A 19716-nucleotide genomic window follows, 5' to 3' on the forward strand; every position below is an offset into this window, starting at 1 on the left:
TGAATATTTCTTGCAGGGCAGGTCTGGTGGTTAGGAACTCCCTCAGCTTTTGTTTACCTGGGAATGTCTTAAATTCTCCCTCAGTTTTGAAAGACAGTTGTACCAGATAGAGGATTCTTGGTTGACAGTTTTTTCTTTTAGTGCTTTGAATATATGTGCCTACTGCCTTCTGGCCTCCACAGTTTCTGATGAGAAATCTGCTAAAAATCTCATTGATGATCTCTTGTGTGTGCTGAGTAGATTCTCTCTTGCTGCTTTCAAGATTCTCTTTGGGAGTTCCTGCTGTGGCTCAGTGGGTTAAGAGTCTTACTGCAGCAGCATGGGTCACTGCAGAGGCACAGGATCTATCCTGGCCTAGTACAGTGGGTTAAAGGATCTGGCGTAGGTAAAGCTTCAGCATAGGTAACAGCTGTGGCTCAGATTCAGTCCCCATATGACCCAGGAACTTCCATATGCCTGGGGTGCAATCATTTAAAGAAAAAAAAAAGATTCTTTGTCAATCATTCTTTGATTATAAGGTGTCTCACTGTTTCTTGGAGTTCGTTACGCTTCCTGGGTGTTTATATTCATGCCTTTCATCAAATTTGGGAAGTTTTCAGCCATTATTTCTTCAAACATTCTTTATTGCCCCTTTCCCTCTTCTCCTTCCCCAACTTAACACGATGCATATGTTGGTTTGCTTGATGGAGACATGCAGACCCCTTAGGCTCTGTTCACTTTTCTTCAGTCTTTTTTCTTTCTCTTCCTCAGACTCATAATTTCCATTGTCATATCTTCAGATTCACTGATTCTTTAAAATTTAAGTTATTGTACTTTTCAGCTCCAGCATTTCTTTTTTAATTTCTTTTTAGGTTTCCTATCTCTTTATTCTTATTTCCATTTAGTTAATACTTTGATTTTTCAGGTTTAGTTATATCTCCCTTTAGTTCTTTGAGCATCTTTTTTTTTTCTTTTTCTTTCTTTCTTCCCCCTTTTCTTTTTTTCTTTTTTGGCCACCCACACAGCATATAGAAGTTTCTAAACCAGGGATCAGATCCACGCCAGAGCTGCAACCTACACCATGGCTGCAGCAACTCTGGCTAGCAATCAAACTGGCACCTCCACAGAGACAAGCCAGATCATTAACCCACTGCACCACAGTGGGAACTCCTCTTTGAGCATATTTGTTTTAAAGTTTTTAGTATATCTCTCAACAGGTCTTTTTCAGGGACAGTTTCTGTTGGTTTATTTTTTTCCTTTGAATTGGCCATACTTTCTTGCTTCTTTGCATTTTGATTTTTTGTTAAAAATGAGACATTTGAGGAGTTCCCACTGTGGTGCAGTGGGATCCGCAGTGTCTTGGGAGTGCTGGGATCCAGGTTCAATCCCTGGCCCGGCACGGTGGGTTAAGGATCTGGCGTTGCCACAGCTGCAGCTTAGGTCGCAACTGTGGCTCACATCTGATCCCTGGCCTGGGAATTCCATATGCTGTGGGAAGGCCAAAAAGTAATCATAAAAGAAGACTAGACATCTTATTCTAACAATGTGATAATTCTAGAAATCAGATTCTTCCCCTTTCTCCAGGTTTACTGTTGTTATTATTATATTTTAAAATTGTTGTCAGCTATCTCTGTACCAAAGGTCAGCCTAAGGTATAAACTTAAGGTCTTCTCAGGTTTTTCTAAACTTTTCCCTGGGTGTGCATGGCTATTTTCAGAATTTTCCCATATGTGCATTTGTTTTTGAATGACCTACCTAGTCTTTGATGTCTGGCTCCCAAAAGAGATGAATAAGGAAAAATGAAGGAGGAGGAAGGGCACTACCCCTTTAATTCCCCTGAAAGTCACTTCAGCCAGAGGGGGAGGGGCTTACAACAATGGGAAGAGGTGCAACAGTAGTGGCTGCCTGTCTCTTTGTCTGTACTTTTGTAATCAAAAGCAGTAGTCAGTGATCACAGCACAGATTCCACATATTTGGAGGATAGAGTCCTTTTTGCTTACCCTGGTTCCAGCAAGCTGTGTGCCAGCTGCACCAAGAACAGGTGCACAGCTGCCTGTTCCCTACTGGAGATAGGGGGTGGGTAGCTGCTTCTGTGCTCAGAACTGAAGTTGACTAAAATTAACCATAATTTACCATCCAAGTCTTCTCTTTGAAATTACAAGCCTTGAGTAGACTCCAGGGTTCCAAAATAGTTAGACAGATTCTGCCAGTGTAATTGTTGTCTAGGTGGAGGAGACGGATTTCTGATGCAGAATTCTTTGTGGTACAGATTTAATTTATGTCTTTATTAGACTGAAGTTTCACTTCATTCCATATGTTTATATCCTACACTGGTTTTTCTATTGGGTTATTATTTTATTTTTTGTTAGCTCTCTGTATATTTAGTTCTTTGTGTATATTACGCATATTTGTTTCACATTTTGTAGTTTATGTGTTGATCTTTCTTATGGTGGGTTTTGCCATGCATTAATATTTTATATTTATGTGTTTGAGTTTATTCATAGTATTTTGCACAGTTATTTCAGTCAGTGGTTCAACATACACAAAAATGTGTTAAGTTTCTATAAGAGCAAATGAGAAATTGGTAACATTGGTTGCCTTTGGGTGGCTCCAGTTACCTCTGTGGTTGTGGGGGTCTTCTTCTCTTTTTTTTTTTTCAAATCTTTACTAATATTAGAACAAAAAGAAGAAAAGCAAACCAAAACCTGCAGCACAACCAAGTAACAGTATCCCAGATTCCAATAAATCGGTTTCCACTCAAGAGGAGCAGTCTGCACCATCCTCAGAGAAAGGTGGTATTAATGGTTACCACGTCAATGGTGCCATCAATGATACTGAGTCAGTGGACTCACTCAGTGAAGGTATGGAGACACTTTCAGTAGATGCCAGAGAATTGGAGGATCCTGAGTCTGCCACACCCGATGTGCTGACTAGAACAGGTGAGTGTATTTATTAACAGGTCTTTGAAAAGTTGCATTCTATTGAAAAATACTGAGGCTTCCTGGTTGAGAAAGCAATCAATAAATGAAATCTAGATTAGTCTTTTACTTTTTGGTTTTTGTTACCTCTTGTGAAAGAGTCACATTTTGTAATTGTCAAAGGCTAAAAATATATAATTTTTATTCCATTGTCTCTTAATTTTAAGTGCATATCAGCCTTGTGAAAATCTAAGACTGTGAAAATCTCAACACAGTGAGGAATATATATTCATAACTGTAACCTCAGAGCTTTCATTAAAAGTAGACTGTTTTTATAGTCCCACATTTGGTTTCTACTAAAGAATTAAGATTAGTGTTAATTGTAAATTCAGATTATCTTGTACATTTTGTTTGTTTCATTAACCATTTTGATGAGTGATGGGAAGATATTAGAAGTATCTTTTTTAAAATAGGCTTCTTCACTACTTGTTTATTAATCTATTTCCCCTTGCTTTGTTGCTGCTGGCTTTGTAAATGTAATACCAATTTTAAAATTATGCTGTACTCTTGGAGTTCCTGTTGTGGCTCAGTGGGTTAAGAACCCAATGTTGTCTCTGTGAGGATGTGGGTTCAATCCCTGGCCCCAACGGGTTAAGGAACCAGCATTGCCGAAAGCTGCGTTATAGGTTGCAGATATGGCTTGGTATAGATTGCCGACATGGCTCGGATCTAGTGTTGCTGTGGCTGTGGTATAAGCCAACAGCTGCAGGTCTGATTCGATGCCTAGCACAGAAACTTCCATATGCTGCAGATGTGGCTGTAAAAAGAAAAAAATTCTGAAAAGAATTATGCTGTACTCTTCAAATCATGCTGTATTCCTCAGATGTTCTCTTATTGATTAGTATGCACATACAAAGAGAAAAATATGGCACCTACATTGATCTCAGACAAACCAAAGATAGTCAATGGCTTCCATTTCTTTCTGAGCTTGTTCTCCTCTCGTTTCCTAATTCTTGGCCCCCCCCTTTTTTTTTTCCTTAAAGCTTAAAAACTCTTCTTTCCCTTGGACAGTGTAAAAGTCTTTTCCTCAGCGTAGCTTACAGATGCTGTCCAAAGTGATACTGACTCTGTTCACTTCCTTGGGCCCAGAACTGCAAAGAAGTTGCCAAGGTTCAGCTAGCCTGTCTGGAAATGGGTTAACACAGAATCCTCCTCCTCTTCTTCAGTTAGGACATGGCTTAGAGCTAAGCCATCCACTATTCAAAGCCTCACCGATTCTGCTCTTTGATCTAGTTGGTCAGTTGATTTTGTTGACAACCTTTTAAGAGGTATCTTTTTGCCGCAAACATTTTTACCCTTTTTTTTTTTTTTGTATGTACTTAAGATTGCTTGATTGATTTACCCCTAAGTTGTGCTATAAAATACTGGCCTCTTTCTTTGACAGGATCCATGCTGGAGAATGGTGTCTCTGATTTTGAGTCCAAGTCTTTGACTATGCACTCCACTCAGAATTCTCAACAAAATAGGAATGCTGCTAAATCTCTCTCAAGATCTACCTTAGGACCTCCGTTTTCAAATCTAGGCTTGGAAGATGTTCCACTCTCTTCCACCAACAAAAAGCTAGGTAAGTCAGAGGGCAAATTATCACCTTGTTCTCATAGATGAGGTTTCACAAGGGCAGCAGGTAATACTTTTTCTGTTTTCTAGACAATGACTACCCAGGCTTTCCCTAATTTTGCGCACACAGTTGGAGTTGGAAAGTAGTTTAGATGCTGTATAGTCTTATTATAATAATAGGGATCCTTTTTGTGAATGAAAATCAGATTCTACTGCGAGGATGACTTTTCTGTAAACATTAGCCTGTTTCTTCTTTTCTTTCCTTTGGCCGCACTGTGGCATGTGGAAGTTCCCGGGCCAGAGATGGAACCCACGCCACAGCATCAACCAGAGCTGCTGCTTTGACAATGCCATATCCTTAACCCGCTGCAGCACAAGACAACTCCATAAGCTGTTCCTTTTATTTGCTTTACTGCAATATTTCTGTGCTGTTACCTTCATTTTGATGTAATGGTAAAAAGCTTTACATCTCTGACTTGACATTTTAAAGAAATATTTTAAACAAACTCATTTTCTCTTAAGTGCTTAGCATTGACCATTGGTCGCCGTTTGCTTTGAAAAGACAAAAAACAAAAACAGAAAAACTGTAATATTCATTTAAATAATCAGCCAAGAATTTAATAGATAGAGATAATAGCCCTTCTGATGATCATACATGTAAGCATGGCAGCCCACTCCACTGAACGAGTGAAACAGAGAAATGTAAAAGACACTTGTAACCCGTAGCTCTTTATTGAATTATTTATGCCACATGAGCTAAATTTAATTAGTGATGATCTCCTTTTTCATCTTTTAACATGGTGCTTTACTTGGTGCAGAAAGACAAGTCTGACACTATTTAGTCCAGCAAGAATAAAGGCACAGGACTTGAAAACTTTTAGGTAGATTTTTAAAGGAATCAAGTTGAGATGAGGAAGACTTTAAAAAATTGAAAATCTGTATCTTGGCACATTATAAATTTGTTAGATCAGTTTTTCCAACTACCAGTTGTAATAACTTTGGCATTGGTAAATATTAGAAGAACTGTTAGAAACTGGTAAAAATGTGTTGGTTAGGTAAATGTATTTCATCTTTTATCTACAAAGTTGGCTTACCCACATGTAGTGCTTTAGACTGTACTACTGTGAGAGAACTTTTTATCAATTTCGCAATGTCTACATAGTGAATTATATTCTACTAAATCCTGTCATTTAGAGAGTTTTTAAAATTTGGTACCTACTCAAATAGTTGTTTGTTTGTTTTTTTTAAGCCTTTTTCTCTCTCTGTTTCATTTCATTTTGGGTAGTTTCTAAAATTGCTATCTTCAAGTTTATTAATCTTTTTTTTTTAAACAGTTTTTAATCCGTTGTTAATCCCATCCAGGGTATTTTTCATCTCAGACATTGTTCGTTCTTTTGGTTGTTTTTTGTTTTTTTAAGCTCTAGAGGTTCTGTTGGAGTCTTTTTAAATACCTTCCCTGACTCTCCTTAACATGCGTATGCTTTTCCTCTACCTTCTGAACATATGGTATCTGATTATATTGGCTGTTTTGATGTCCTTACCAAGTGATTCTACATCTGTGTCATTTCTGCACCTGTTTCTGTTAATTGATTTTTCTCTTCATTATGAGTCAGTCATATTTTTCTGCTTCTTTATACACCTACTAATTTTTTAGTAGGTGCCAGGACGTGAATTTTGCTTCTGTATTTTCTTAAATATTCTTGTGATTTATTCTGGGATTATTATTTGGAAACAGTCTGAAGCCTGCTTTTTTTTTTAAGCTTTGTTAGGTGGAACTAGAGCACCCTTTAGTCTAGAACTGAGGCAATACCCTTCATAAGTTCTCAACTTGGTACCCCATTCTGGCTGGGTGAGCCCTGAGGATCATTCCACTTGCTCCTTTCCAGTGGGTCTTTTCCCTGTTTCAGGTAGTTTCTGCACACCTATGAGCTCACAATCCCCTGTAAATCTTTGTATTTTTTTTTTTTTTCCATTTTTGTATAGCTCTCTCCTCTCCAGTATTCTACCCTGAGAATTCTAGCCACCTTGGCCTCCCTGAATTCTCAACTCTCTTCCCTCAATTCAGGGAGACTTCCAGGCCCAGTTTAGGATTTCTTCTCCTTGCATTGCAGCCTGGAAACTCTCTTATGGTGGTAAATTGGGATAATCATAGGCCTCACTCTTTTGTTTCTGTTTTCTTGGGCGGGTGAGGGGACAGTAGGAAGTACTACCTGTTTTTTATCATCTCAAAACCATTGTTTCATATACTTTGTATGTTAAGTTTTTAAGATAGGACAGTAACTCTGCTTCCTCTTACTCCATCTTTTTTTTTTTAATTTTTTATTTTTTTTTGCTTTTTAGGGCCACACCCGAGGCATATGAAAGTTCTCTTATCAGACACAACTTAGAATAGATTTACAAGGAGATCCTGCTGAATAGCATTGAGAACTTTGTCTAGATACTCATGTTGCAACAGAACAAAGGGTGGGGGAAAAAATGTAATTGTAATGTATACATGTAAGGATAACCTGACCCCTTGCTGTACAGTGGGAAAATAAAAAAGTTATAAAAAAAATAAAATAAAATAAAATAAAAAATAAAACATAAGGACTCAAGAAAAAAAAAAAGAAAGTTCTCAGCCTAGGGGTCGAATCAGAGCTGCAGCTGCCAGTCTACACCACAGCCACAGCAACTGAGGGATCCCAGCTGCGTTTGTGACCTACACCACAGCTCACGGCAACGCCAGATCCCTGACCCACTGAGCGAGGCCAGGGATCGAACCCTCATCCTCATGGATACTAGTCGGATTCATTTCTGCTGTGCCACAATGGGAACTCCAACTCCATCTTAATATTTTTTTTAATCTATGGAAATATCCATTTTTTTGCTGAGGTGTGTGGTTGTTTAGGGAGCATTCTTAGTTCACATGACATTTGTTACATTATATGCTCAGGTGTTCAGATCCAACTTTCAAGTTACCTGTGCTCCTTTTTTTATTGTTGGGGTTTTTTGTTTTTCTTGTGGTTTTTTTCCCCTAAGGCTCCAATATTGAAAAATCTGTGAAAGACCTCCAGCGCTGCACGGTGTCTCTTGCACGATATCGAGTTGTAGTTAAAGAAGAAATGGATGCTTCCATTAAGAAAATGAAACAAGCTTTTGCCGAACTGCAGAGCTGGTAAGTTAAATTACATTTGGTATCAGTAGCATAAAAATGATCATTTGTAAAAGTTGTTTAGCCATGCACCAAGTTCTTTAATTCCTGACTCTTAACTACTACTCTACTTATTGGAGAAAGACCTAAAAATCCTATGCTCTCTTTCATCCTCCTTTCATCCTTTTAATGCTCCCCACCCTGGTGGTTCTTTTCTATGTCCTGTTATTAGTCACTCATTTATTTTAATTTTGTGGGGTTTTGGGGTGGGTTGGTGGTTTGTTTTTGCTTTTTAGGGCTGCACCTACAGCATATGGAGATTCACAGGCTAGGGGTCAAATCGGAGCCACAGATGCCAACCTACACCACAGCCACCGTAACAGCAGATCCAGGCCATGTCTGCAACCTACACCACAGCTCACAGCAACACCCGATCCTTAACCCACTGATTGAGGCCAGGAATCAAACCCATGACTTCATGGCTCCTAGTTGGATTCGTTTCTGCTGGGCCATGACGGGAACTCTAATTTTGTGTTTTTTTAAACTATGTTCTAAAAATAATCATATCTTAAAGTATATTTATATGTGTTCTGTAGGAGAAATATGTTTAATAGTTAAAGAGGAGTTCCTGTCGTGGCGCAGTGGTTAACAAGTCCGGCTGGGAACCATGAGGTTGCGGGTTCGGTCCCTGCCCTTGCTCGGTGGGTTGGCGATCCGGCGTTGCCATGAGCTGTGGTGTAGGTTGCAGACGCGGCTCGGATCCCGCGTTGCTGTGGCTCTGGTGTAGGCCTGTGGCTACAGCTCCGATTCGACCCCTAGCCTGGGAATCTCCGTGTGCCGAGGGAGCGGCCCAGGAGATAGCAAAAAGACCAAAAAAAAAAAAAAAAAGTTAAAGAGTTTTGAAAATACTTAAAATTTTCTAACTACTGAACATTTTACTGTCTTTTCAATGCTAATGTGCCTTGTGAATTTATAAGAGGGGTCTACACTATGCTATTTCTCAAATGTGTTTGGTTATAGACTCTGGGAGGAGAAATATGTTCTGATTTTTTCTAGAACACTGAAGCTGTTTTAACTATTGGATATTAAAGTGGTAACTAATTTTTAAACCATAACTCCTTTCTGGGATATACTTGCATTTTATAAGGGACTTTTTTGAAAATGAAAAAGACCTAAAGACCAAATTAAATAAAAAGATGGGAAGACAAGCATCTGGGTTGATCTTTGGGGTTTTAAGACTGTCCGTTCTGCTTATTTATGAGACTTACAGGATCTGAAATGTGAGAGGAAGTTTTCGTGAGTGGAGAGAACCTACACCAGTGTTCCTCCCAACCATCCATCTGTTTTCTTGCTTGTCTGTGGCTGTGCCCTCAGGTCATGTTCAGCTGTGTCTCTGTTCACACACTTCATCTGGTCACTTCGTGCCACAGGAGACAGAGGGAGAGGGAGTATGGGCAGCCTCCGCCCTTCTGTTCCATGGAATTGAAGAGGGAGTGAATTAACGCAGATGTAGAGTAACGCTTCCCCCCAAATCACTGACCCCTGCTTTTATCATTTGCAAAGTACTTTTAGGGTCGATAATTCATGTACTAATCTACCCATGCTTTGTCCTGAGGCCCAAGTTTCCCCTTCAGGTTTTGGAGCTAGAATATAATGCCATTTCTTCTGTTTTTCTTATACATTTTTGCTCCAGCCAAATTCCTCATCTCAAAACTTAATGTTCACATTTTCTCTTCCATATGCTAGTTAATGCCATTTTTCCAGCCTGTATATGCTCTCCTGTATTTTTGTATTTATCTAAATCCAGCCGATTCTCCCAAACTCACCTTAAATACGTTCTGACTTCCCGTGGAAATTTATCTAGGTAACCGATTTCTTTCTGACCCTCCGGGAGGAAGCACAGTGCCCTTTGCCTGGATTATTGTCATATCCAGTATTACTGGTTGAAGAAAAGAACAAAGAGCTAAGAGCAAGACACCACAACTTTGCCTTGACAAGCCTCTGGTCTCCATGGTTGTTTAGCTGACTGAGTACTTAGCCACAGGCTCCGATTCCGTTCGGAACCAGCCTGAACCAGGAAACAGTTCCGGGAGAGAGATTTGTGAGTTTTGTTGACTTGGAACCCAGCCAGGGGGAGCCTCCTTTAATAAATGACAAATGGAATGGTTTCCTGCCTAGAAACTGTGTATTTAGGATTGATCAGTAGGCGTAGCAACCAGGTCAATTTAACTTCAGGAAAGAGAGATTACCTGCCCTTTCCTGCTGGGGTAAAGCCCTTCTCTCTGGCTGATTGGGTTTTCAAACTGCCTTATTTCAATGCCCCTTGTAGTTGCTACTTTAGGTCATAATTGGCAGGTAAGCTAACTCTGTTTGGCGCTAAACCAGAACTTGGAGTTAATGTCACTTAGGAAGCCATTTTTTTGTGTTGGTTATAGTATAAAAGAAAATGAAAGGATTCTAACAAATTTGCAACAGTAAGGTTACATTACACCTGACAGGTGCACTAGGGAGATTATATATGGATAACTGCTCTCACATTGAGGCCAAATGAAAACTGAACTGGAAAGGTAAAAATCAGGCTTTCCAGGAGGTAAAATGTAAAATCTGTTCTTATTGCTGATCCAGCAATAATCATCTCTAGACCCAAGTTTATTTTTCTTGTTAATAAATAAAATTTGTCTGGCACACCATTGGAGCTCCTAGTTGACTTAAGTTTAAGGGTGTTAAGGAACAGGATCTGAAGTGGAACATGAGCTGGAGCACATAAACTATTTTGGACGTCTGTCGTTTGTCTTTATACATGTCGGAGAAAAATGCCCACAAGATACACAGTTAGCCTGCTTTTTTTTTTTTTTTGGTCTTTTTAGGACCACACCCGTGGCATATGTAGGCCTACACCACAGCTACAGCCACAAGGGAATCCAAGCCATGTCTGTGACCTACATCACAGCTCATGGCCACACTCTATCCTTAACCCACTGAGCAAGCTCAGGAGTGAAACCCCAATTCTCAGGGATGCTAGTCGGGTTTGCTGACTGCTGAGTCATGATGAGAACTCCTCAGCCTGAACTTTTTTTTTTTTTTTTTTGCTTTTTTAGAGCCACATGGCATATGTAGGTTCCCAGGCTAGGGGTCAAATTGGAGCTACAGCTGCTGGCGTATGCCACAGCCACAACCATGCAGAATCCAAGCTGTGTCTGAGACCTACACCACAGCTCAGACCTACACCACAGCTCACGGCAGCAGCGGATCCTTAACCCACTGAGAGAGACCAGGGATCGAACCCACAGCCTCATGGTTCCTAGTTGGGTTTGTTTCCATTGTGCCACTATGGAAACTCCTCAGCCTGCATTTTAAATAAAATTTCTGTTTTACTGAAAATCAAAAGGTAATTATTAAAAGGAGAAAATGGGTAAGAAATTTAAGATTCTACAATATATAACGTCAATGTAAGTCTGTGCTTAAGACTAAAATTTTTACTGGTGATTCCTTATTCACTTTCAAAAAGTTACTTCCTTTTGAGCTTCTCTTTTGTTTGTCTGTTAAACTACCACTAGTCTTAGCAAAGGGATCTTTGTTAAGATCCCTTTAATATAAAGTCCATCTATAAAGATGCTAAAAATTTAGAAATCTTTTTCATGAACAAAAACAATTTCAAAAATACCTAAAACACATAGAAATAAAGGAATGGGCTACTGCAATGATGTGTTATCCAAAAGGGTACTTTGCACTCAGGAGTTTTAAATTATTCTTCCGTTTTTGCATGGTACATTGATAGCATATTTCTACTAGTACTTGCCTCCATGGTTCTTGATGTTCTTGATTTAGAATTCTAATTCTTTAACCATTTGTGAAAATAACTAATTACGAAGATTACTTTACAGTATCAAACATGTTCAGCCATATTGTCTGGCTTATTCATCTGGATCTCCGTCCTGTGAAGTAGGAATTTTTAATTTTGCTTTACTGTCAAAGTGAATTTGAGTCTTAGGCTAAGCCATTTGCCTAACCTGATATCATAAGTTGCAGACTCAATATCTGAGTCTCCGTATTCTGACTCCCAGTAAACTGTGATCTTCATCGAACCCATCATAGACGGCTCGCTTCCCCACTAAGCCTTGAGAAGAAGGGTGGAGACTCTTGATACATATCAATACATTGTTTCCTCCTCAGCATAAGGGCTGTGTACAGAGAAACCCTACTATAGGAGAATTTAGGGACTAAGGAATTCAGTTGTTATGGAATAGAGTTAGTATGGGGATCACCAGGATTTTGATTGAGCCTATGAAAACCTTTAAAAGTATTATTTTAGTTCAATTAGATAGAACTATAAGAAGGAATATTCGGGAGTTCCCATCATGGTGCAAGGGAAACGAATCCAACTAAGAAACATGAGGTTGTGCCGCAGGTGCTGCCCTAAAAAGACAAAAGGTAAATAAATAAATAAAGGAACATTCCATCCAGATATTCAGTGTTCTTTTTATTTTGTAATTCAGAAGGGCCTGATCATTCTTTTTTCTTTTCTTTTCTTTTCTTTTTTTTTGTGTTTTGTCCTTTTTAGGGCCACATCTGTGGCATATGGAGGTTCCCAGGCAAGGGGTCTAATCGGAGCTGTTGCTGCCACCCTACGCCAGAGCCACAACACAGGATCCAGGCCACATCTGCAACCTACAACACAGCTCACGGCAACGCCAAATCCTTAAGCCCCTGAGTGAGGCCAGGGATCAACCCGAAACCTCATGGTTCCTAGTCAGATTCATCTCCACTGCGCCACCATGGGAACTCCTAAATCATTCTTTTTAAGTCACAATTTGGAGTGATGTGTCAGTCAGATATTCTTCAGGTCAGTTCTATCTATTTAACTGAAGTATAGTGATTTACAGTGTTGTATTAGTTTCTGGTGTACAGCAAAGGGATTTAGTTATGTATATATATATATTCTTTTCAGATTATTTTCCATATATTTGTTATAGGATATTGAATATAGTTCCCTGTGCTTATAGAGTAGGACATTGTAGGACATTGTTGTTGATCTATTTTATATATAGTAGTCTGAATCTGCTAATCTCAAACTCCTAATTTATTCCTCCCCTACCCTCTTTCCCCTTTGATAACCAAAAGTTTGTTTTCTATGTCTGTGAGTCTGTTTCTGTTTTGTAAATAAATTCATTTGTATGATATTTTAGATTTCCACATAAGTGATGACATATTTGTTTCTCTCTGTCTCACTTCACTCAGTATGATAATCTCTGAGTCCATTCATGTTGCTGCAAATGGCGTTATTTCATTCTTTTTTATGGATGAGTAATATTCCATTGTATATATGCACCATATCTTCTTTTTCCATTCATCTATTGATGGACATTTAGGTTGCTTCCATGTTTTGGCTATTGTAAATAATGCTGCTTTGAACATTGCAGTGCATGTATCTTTTTGAAACAGATTTTTCTCCAGATATATGCCAGGAGTGGGATTGCTAGATCATATCACAACTCTAATTTTAGTTTTTTAAGGCACCACCATACTCTTTTTCCGTAGTGGCTGCACCAGTTTACATTCCCATTCAGGTCAGATCTTTGTTGTGAAGATTAAGAGGAATGTTACTGTGGAAGGGATCAATTAGAAAAGACTTCTTGGGAGTTCCCATCGTGGCACAGCGGAAACAAATCTGACTAGTATCCATGAGGCTGCGGGTTCGATCCCTGGCCTTGCTCAGTAGGTTAAGGATCTGGTGTTGCCGTGAGCTGTGGTGTAGTTCCAGACTCGGCTTGGATCCTGTGTTGCTGTGGCTGTGGCGCAGGTCAGCAGCTGTAGCTCCAATTTGATCCCTAGCCTGGGAACTTCTCTATGCCGCAGATGTGCCCTAAAAAGTGAAAGAGAGATAGAAAGAAAGAGAGAAAGAAAGAAAGGGAGGGAGGAAGGAAAGACTTCTTGGAGGAAATGAATCATTATTGGAGCAATGAGGTCCTACTATAGCACAGGAAACTATATCTAATCACTTGTGATAGAACATAATAGGAGATAATATGAGAAAAAGAATGTATATATATATGTATAACTGGGTCACTTTGTTGTACAGCAGAAATTGATAGAACATTGTAAATCAACTATAATAAAAATTTTTCAAAAAAATCATTATTAAGCTTTGAGAGACATGTGGAATTTACATCAGCAGAAAGGATGGGGCTCCTTTAAGAGTTAGAAGCAGAAGCGTAGTAGGGACATGTAGGGACTTTATAGTGTAGCTAGAGCAGAGGGGCAGTGGTTGAAAGTACTGGTGATGAACTCACAGAGCAGGGTAGAATGGGAGCATTTGATAAGGGAATCTGAGTTTTGTTTTACTTTTTGGAAAGGTTTCATTATTCCCTCTTATTTTTATTGTATTTCCCAAATTATAACACTTGTTTTTTAAAAGTGGAAATAAAGGTCCTATAACTTTACCGTCTTAATTCTTTTACTTTTGTGTTTTCTTGTGTCCCGTATCTGTATCCATGCATAATCTTAATAGTTGTAGTCACAGCGAGAGTGTAGTCATACATAGCAAGAGTGTAGTCATAGCGAGAGTGTAATTCTGTAATGTATTCTCACTTAAAGTTACCTTTGGCTCACCTCTGTATAACTACCTGCACCGTGTTAATATGTATATGTGTTTACTTAAGAATTTCTAGAGGAGTTCCTGTCGTGGCTCAGTGGTTAACGAATCTGACTAGGAACCATGAGGTTGTGGGTTCGATCCCTGGCCTTGCTCAGTGGGTTAAGGATCCGGCATTGCCATGAGCTGTGGTGTAGGTCACAGACACAGCTCGGACCCGGCATTGCTGTGGCTCTGGTGTAGGCCGGCAGCTACAGCTCCGATTGGACCTCTAGCCTGGGAACCTCCATATGCCGCAGGTGTGGCCCTAGAATAGACAAAAAAAAAAAAAAAGAATTTCTAGACAGTGGATCTGAAATGTATAATGATTTACCAGAGTAATGTGAGGCTGTTTTATTTGTTTTACTAAATAAGCATTCAGCTGAAACTGAGAAATCAAGATGAGGACAGAAATGAAAATAATTGCTGCTTCTCTTTATTGAGATATTATTGTATGTCAGAAGCTTTTGTGTACAATATCTCTAATTTATATAGCAATATCATTTATGATATTTATTTTTTTGTCTTTTGTCTTTTTAGGGCCATACCCATGACACACGGAGGTTCCCAGGCTAGGGGTCAAATTGGAGCTGCAGCTGCCGGCCTACACCACAGCCACAGCAATGTGGGATCTGAGCCACATCTGTGACCTACACTACAGCTCACAGCAACGCCGGAGCCTTAACCCACTGATCGAGGCCAGGGATTGAACCCACAATCTCATGGTTACTAGTCGAGTTCATTTCCACTGCGCCACAACAGGAACTCCTAGTACTCATTTTAGATGAGAAAAGATGGGCACTGAAAAAGATAATTTGACTAACGTCATAGTTGGCATTGTGACGCTTTTCCACTATACTATGCTTCCTTTTTTATGTCTTACCAGCTATCTCTGCCTTTAGTTTTTAATCTTCGCTTTCCTAGTCCACACATGACTTCCTTTAGACATTGCTGTAGAAGGCCCAGGCTTAATAAGACCTGATGTCTTTCTAAACAGAGTCCCAGCAATATTTAGCAGAATTTTATTAGCAGTTTCAGAAGCCAGTGTATCAGATACTTGTCATGGTGTATTTCCATTCAGGAAAGCTATGACTGAACAGTCGCAGGCTTATTTAGTGCCCTCGGGTACTGGAGCGGGCAAGTGGCACTCTGAATGAGCCTCTCAGCACTCTCTGAGGGGACTCACTGCTTGTAGTTATGGATCTAACAACTATTACCTCACACCACAGGTACTTTTGAAACGCTTGGCCACAGATCCATACCAGGACCGCTGTATAGCTTAGAAACCAATGGAAAACTTTAGCTTAAGTTTCTTCATTGTCAGAAAGTTGTATTATAGTAAATTACTACTTTCGATTTTAAAAAATGTTTCTGCCATTTATCTTATGCTTAGCTTGCTTTCCACTTTTGAACTCTTCTCAGCTTCTCTATTTTGTGATGCACATATGTCTGCAACTTGTTATTATGAAAACTTTCAAAATACACAGAGGAATAGTGCAGTGATCATAGTACAGGGATCATTGTATTTGCTGTGCGTGTTGCTGGAACCATTTGGAAGTTTCCACATCAGGAGACATCATCCCTAAATGCTTGAGCATTACTTATCTAAGATACAGTCATTCTTCTACACACAGTACATACATTATGAGATGTACTTTCAGTAAGAAAGTTCTGTTGTTTTGTGTTGATCTCAGCCTGTCTTGAATGATGCTGTCAGCTAGGAATGCCTGGGAGCACTCACCTGGGTCCTGCGCTCCTTGTGGCAAGCCCCCCATCTCCCAAGAGCCAGTGTTGTGGCTGGACTGGCCCTGGTTCTTATGATTGCTAAATGTACCTCAGCAACAACCAACAGGGAACTTTGGGGAAAAAATTACTACTTGCAAGTCCTGGAGGATACTTGGCAGGCCTGGAACCACACAGCAAAGGGTGCTTAAGGAGAACACAGGCCTGAGGTCATGCCTTTATTGGGGTAGAGGGTGGTGTGCCTGAGGTTTTGTGGGTTCATTCTTTGTTAGTGAATTTAAAACGTAGGAGCGGGGAGTTCCTGCTGTGGCACAGCAGGCTAAGGATCCAACGTTGTCTCTGAGACAGCGTGGGTTCAGTCCCAGGCCTAGTGCAGTGGCTTAAAGATCCAGCATTGCCACAGCTGTGATGTAAGTCGCAGCTATGATTTGGATTCCATCCCTGGTCCAGGAACTCCCATGTGCCCCAAGTGTGGCCGAAAAAGAAAAAAAAAAATAGTCTCTTGGGATAGACCATGATGGAAAATAATACAAGAAAGGGAATGTATACATACATATATACATGTATACATGTGTATATATATATATATATATATATGTATGACTGGGTCATTTTGCTGTACAGCAGAAATTGGCACGGCATTGTAAATCAACTATAATTTAAAAAGAAAAAATTGAAAGATCAAGATCTGGGCGTCGGAGTTCCTGTCTTGGCTCAGTGGTTAACGAATCCAACTAGGAACCATGAGGTTGCGGGTTTGATCCCTGGCCTTGCTTGGTGGGTTAAGGATCTGGTGTTGCCATGAGCTGTGGTGTGGGTCACACATGTGGCTCAGATCCTGCGTTGCTGTGCGGCTACAGCTCCGATTAGACCCCTAGCCTGGGAACCTCCATATGCCACGGGAGAAGCCCTAAAAAAGGCAAAAAGACCTGGGTGTGGATCTCAGCTCTGCCTCATGGAAGCTGTGGTTTAGGGCATGTCCCTTGCCACCTAAGCCTTGGTGCCCTTATTTGTAAAGTGGAACATGATAATATTGACCTGAAGTTTACATTAAAAATTACGTGTAGGAGTTCCCACTGTGGTGTAACAGGATCGGCAGTGTCTTGGGAAGACTGGGACGCAGGTTTGATCCCTAGCCTGGCACAGTGGGTTAAGGACCTGGTGTCGCCACAGCTGTGGCTTAGGGTTGCCTCCATGGCTTGCGTCTGATAACTGGCCTGGGAACTCCATATGCTCTGGGGCAGCCAAAAAGGGAACAAATAAATAATTTTTTTTTAATGGCATGTAAAATCCTAAAAAAAATTTTTAAAAAATTTAAAAATGTAAGAGCAAAAATTAACATGTAAGAAGGAAAAGCAGGGTCACTCAAGTGGTCAGTTATCTAGGTTGCCCAGGACTTTCTAAAAAAGGAACTTAATGCGTGGGGTGGCCTGGCTGTTTAACTAGTTGTGTAGCTGGTGTCTATTTATTTGAGATTAATATCTTTGAAATGCATGTTGGCAACCAAAAGGTAATTGTCAGGTACTTACACTACGTATATTTCAACATTTATTCATTTTCGTATTTTAAAGACTTGTAAAAAATTTAATGAAAAATTACAAAGCTTCATCAGGCTTTTCTCTGAGAAACTATCCCAACAGTTAGCCAATAGATTCTTCTGTTTAATGCTCAGCTGACATCACAGGATCTCTCAGTAGATGTTATAGTAACATGACAAACAACAAAAAGAAATAGAGGTGCTGACTGCTTCTCAGTGTTTTTGGCATGAAAATATAAACTAGTTTTTAATTGGAGTGCCCATATGGTTGTCCACACACTGTCTATGAATTGCTTATGATCACCAGTGAGTTATTCAAGAGACAAGATTTATGTAAATGAGTGCTAGTCCTTCTTACAGGGGAAAAGTGCCATCACAAGGTACTAGCTCCAACTGCTGCAAGGAAGTCTGTGATGGTGCAGGACTTTGTTTCCTTGTTGCAAGTGTCATGTGACATTCTGCATTTTCATACAATCTTTTCAAAGACTGTAAGCAGCAAAAAGCTTTCTTGTTTGCTTGAAGTCTTTTAATAAATATTTTACAAGCTTTGTCAGAGACAGATTTGTCATCTATCTGGTGGACAGTGTCTGCATCTTAAGGTGATTCAGCGGCAGAAGAGAGGTAATGCTGAACTCGAGGCCTGGCAGCTCCTGTCTCAGATGTGCTTTTGTTTTGCCTTTTAGGTATTCCAAATGCTGCTAGAGTTCTTGGAGCAAAATATTGGCCAAGGTTTGGGAAATGCTTTCTTAGCGAAGTATTGCTACCCCACAATAGTTATATCTTCTCTCTAATCTGGTGCTTTGGAATTAATATGCCAACCAAATTTGTTTCGTTACGAGTCTGTGTATTAACACCATGCATAACGATTATCAAAACTATGTTCTCCAGCACTTCACTATAAAGGATTTTGCTCCTTGAGGAAATGTCCCTGCCTCTTATGTATATCTCACCCCATAGTCTCCACATTAACTACTTTGTGCTAACGTAACTAGATATTAAGTTAAATTGAATTACGTGTGTGTGTGCGCGCGTGTGTCTGTATATAGGATTAGTTTTACAACCAGAAACAAGAGTAGAACTTTTATTAACCCTGTAGTTATATTCCCATTCAAAAGGAGAAAGCAGAATGAGTTCAGATTTGAAGAGAGTTACATTTCATGTTTGTACAGGTATTAAAATTTTAGTGTGGGGGTTTGTGGGGCTGCAGTTTGCCACCAGTAAGCAAAACTGATAGGGGAAGGAAAATTATTGACATCCAAAGGTTGAATACAGGGCAACCTGTTATCTCTTTTATGTTCATTGAAGGTGGTGGGCTCTTTTTTAAGGACGTAGAAAAGCTTTCTTTCCCATGCTTATAAATCATTTACATTTGCAGTGGAGAAAATTCTAACCGCCCATTTAGTGTTCTTTTTCTATGAAAAGCTTTCCAGAAACCTTTGTTTCCATCTTTTCTGGATTACTATTAAACGTTCACCCAAAACCAGCACAGTATATATATGTCTTAACTACTCTGCATTCTCATGTGCCATTGGACTTGGTATAACTGTGGTAAAATGTTGAAGATCTACAAATCCTAGTTGTGGATAAATTGACCATGCCCCGGAATGGGTATTGCCTGGTAAAAATTCATTAGAAGCAAAGCTATCCGATTTTATAGACCAAAACTTAAAATAAATATGTGAGCACATATGTAGAAATACATAATTTCCACAGGAACTTCTGCTTTAGCGCCACTCCCAAGAAAGGTTTTGTAGCTTGTTACTGCCACCTACTGGTTCTAAGCTCTTAGATGTCTCGCTACTGGTTTACTGTGATATGTAGAAATGAAAAGGAATTAGGTTTCTTTACTGGAATCTTTTAAAGTAGTCTTTGCTGAGGGTGAGAGAGAATTTTCTTGTGGTGTATACAGTGTTTATTTTGTATCCTTTTAGTGAACAGACTTATAAGTCTTTGTCCACTATTAACAATGTGCCGTTTTTCTGTTTGAGTTTCTGATCAAAGCTTTTTTCCCTTTGTCATCTCTTCCTAGTTTAATGGATCGAGAAGTAGCATTGCTGGCTGAAATGGACAAAGTGAAAGCTGAAGCAAGTAAGACTGATCTTTATTAAAGCTATTACCAGTTAATAAGTACCTGCCTCTCAACCCCCATAGCAGAAGCTCA

General features: G+C 39.6%; 1 protein-coding gene across 2 annotated transcripts in view; it reads left to right on the top strand.

The window, feature by feature from the left end:
* Positions 1–19716, top strand: part of SPATS2 (spermatogenesis associated serine rich 2) — a 139987-nt gene that overhangs the window by 108322 nt on the left and 11949 nt on the right. For both annotated transcript variants that reach the window (XM_047786538.1, XM_047786537.1), the window contains exons 6-9: positions 2657–2918; positions 4342–4521; positions 7533–7668; positions 19585–19643. In XM_047786538.1, the coding sequence (XP_047642494.1) occupies positions 2657–2918; positions 4342–4521; positions 7533–7668; positions 19585–19643 (637 nt within the window). The remainder of the gene's footprint in view (positions 1–2656; positions 2919–4341; positions 4522–7532; positions 7669–19584; positions 19644–19716) is intronic.

This window comes from Phacochoerus africanus, chromosome 7, assembly GCF_016906955.1.
Source record: "Phacochoerus africanus isolate WHEZ1 chromosome 7, ROS_Pafr_v1, whole genome shotgun sequence".
NCBI lineage: Eukaryota > Metazoa > Chordata > Mammalia > Artiodactyla > Suidae > Phacochoerus > Phacochoerus africanus.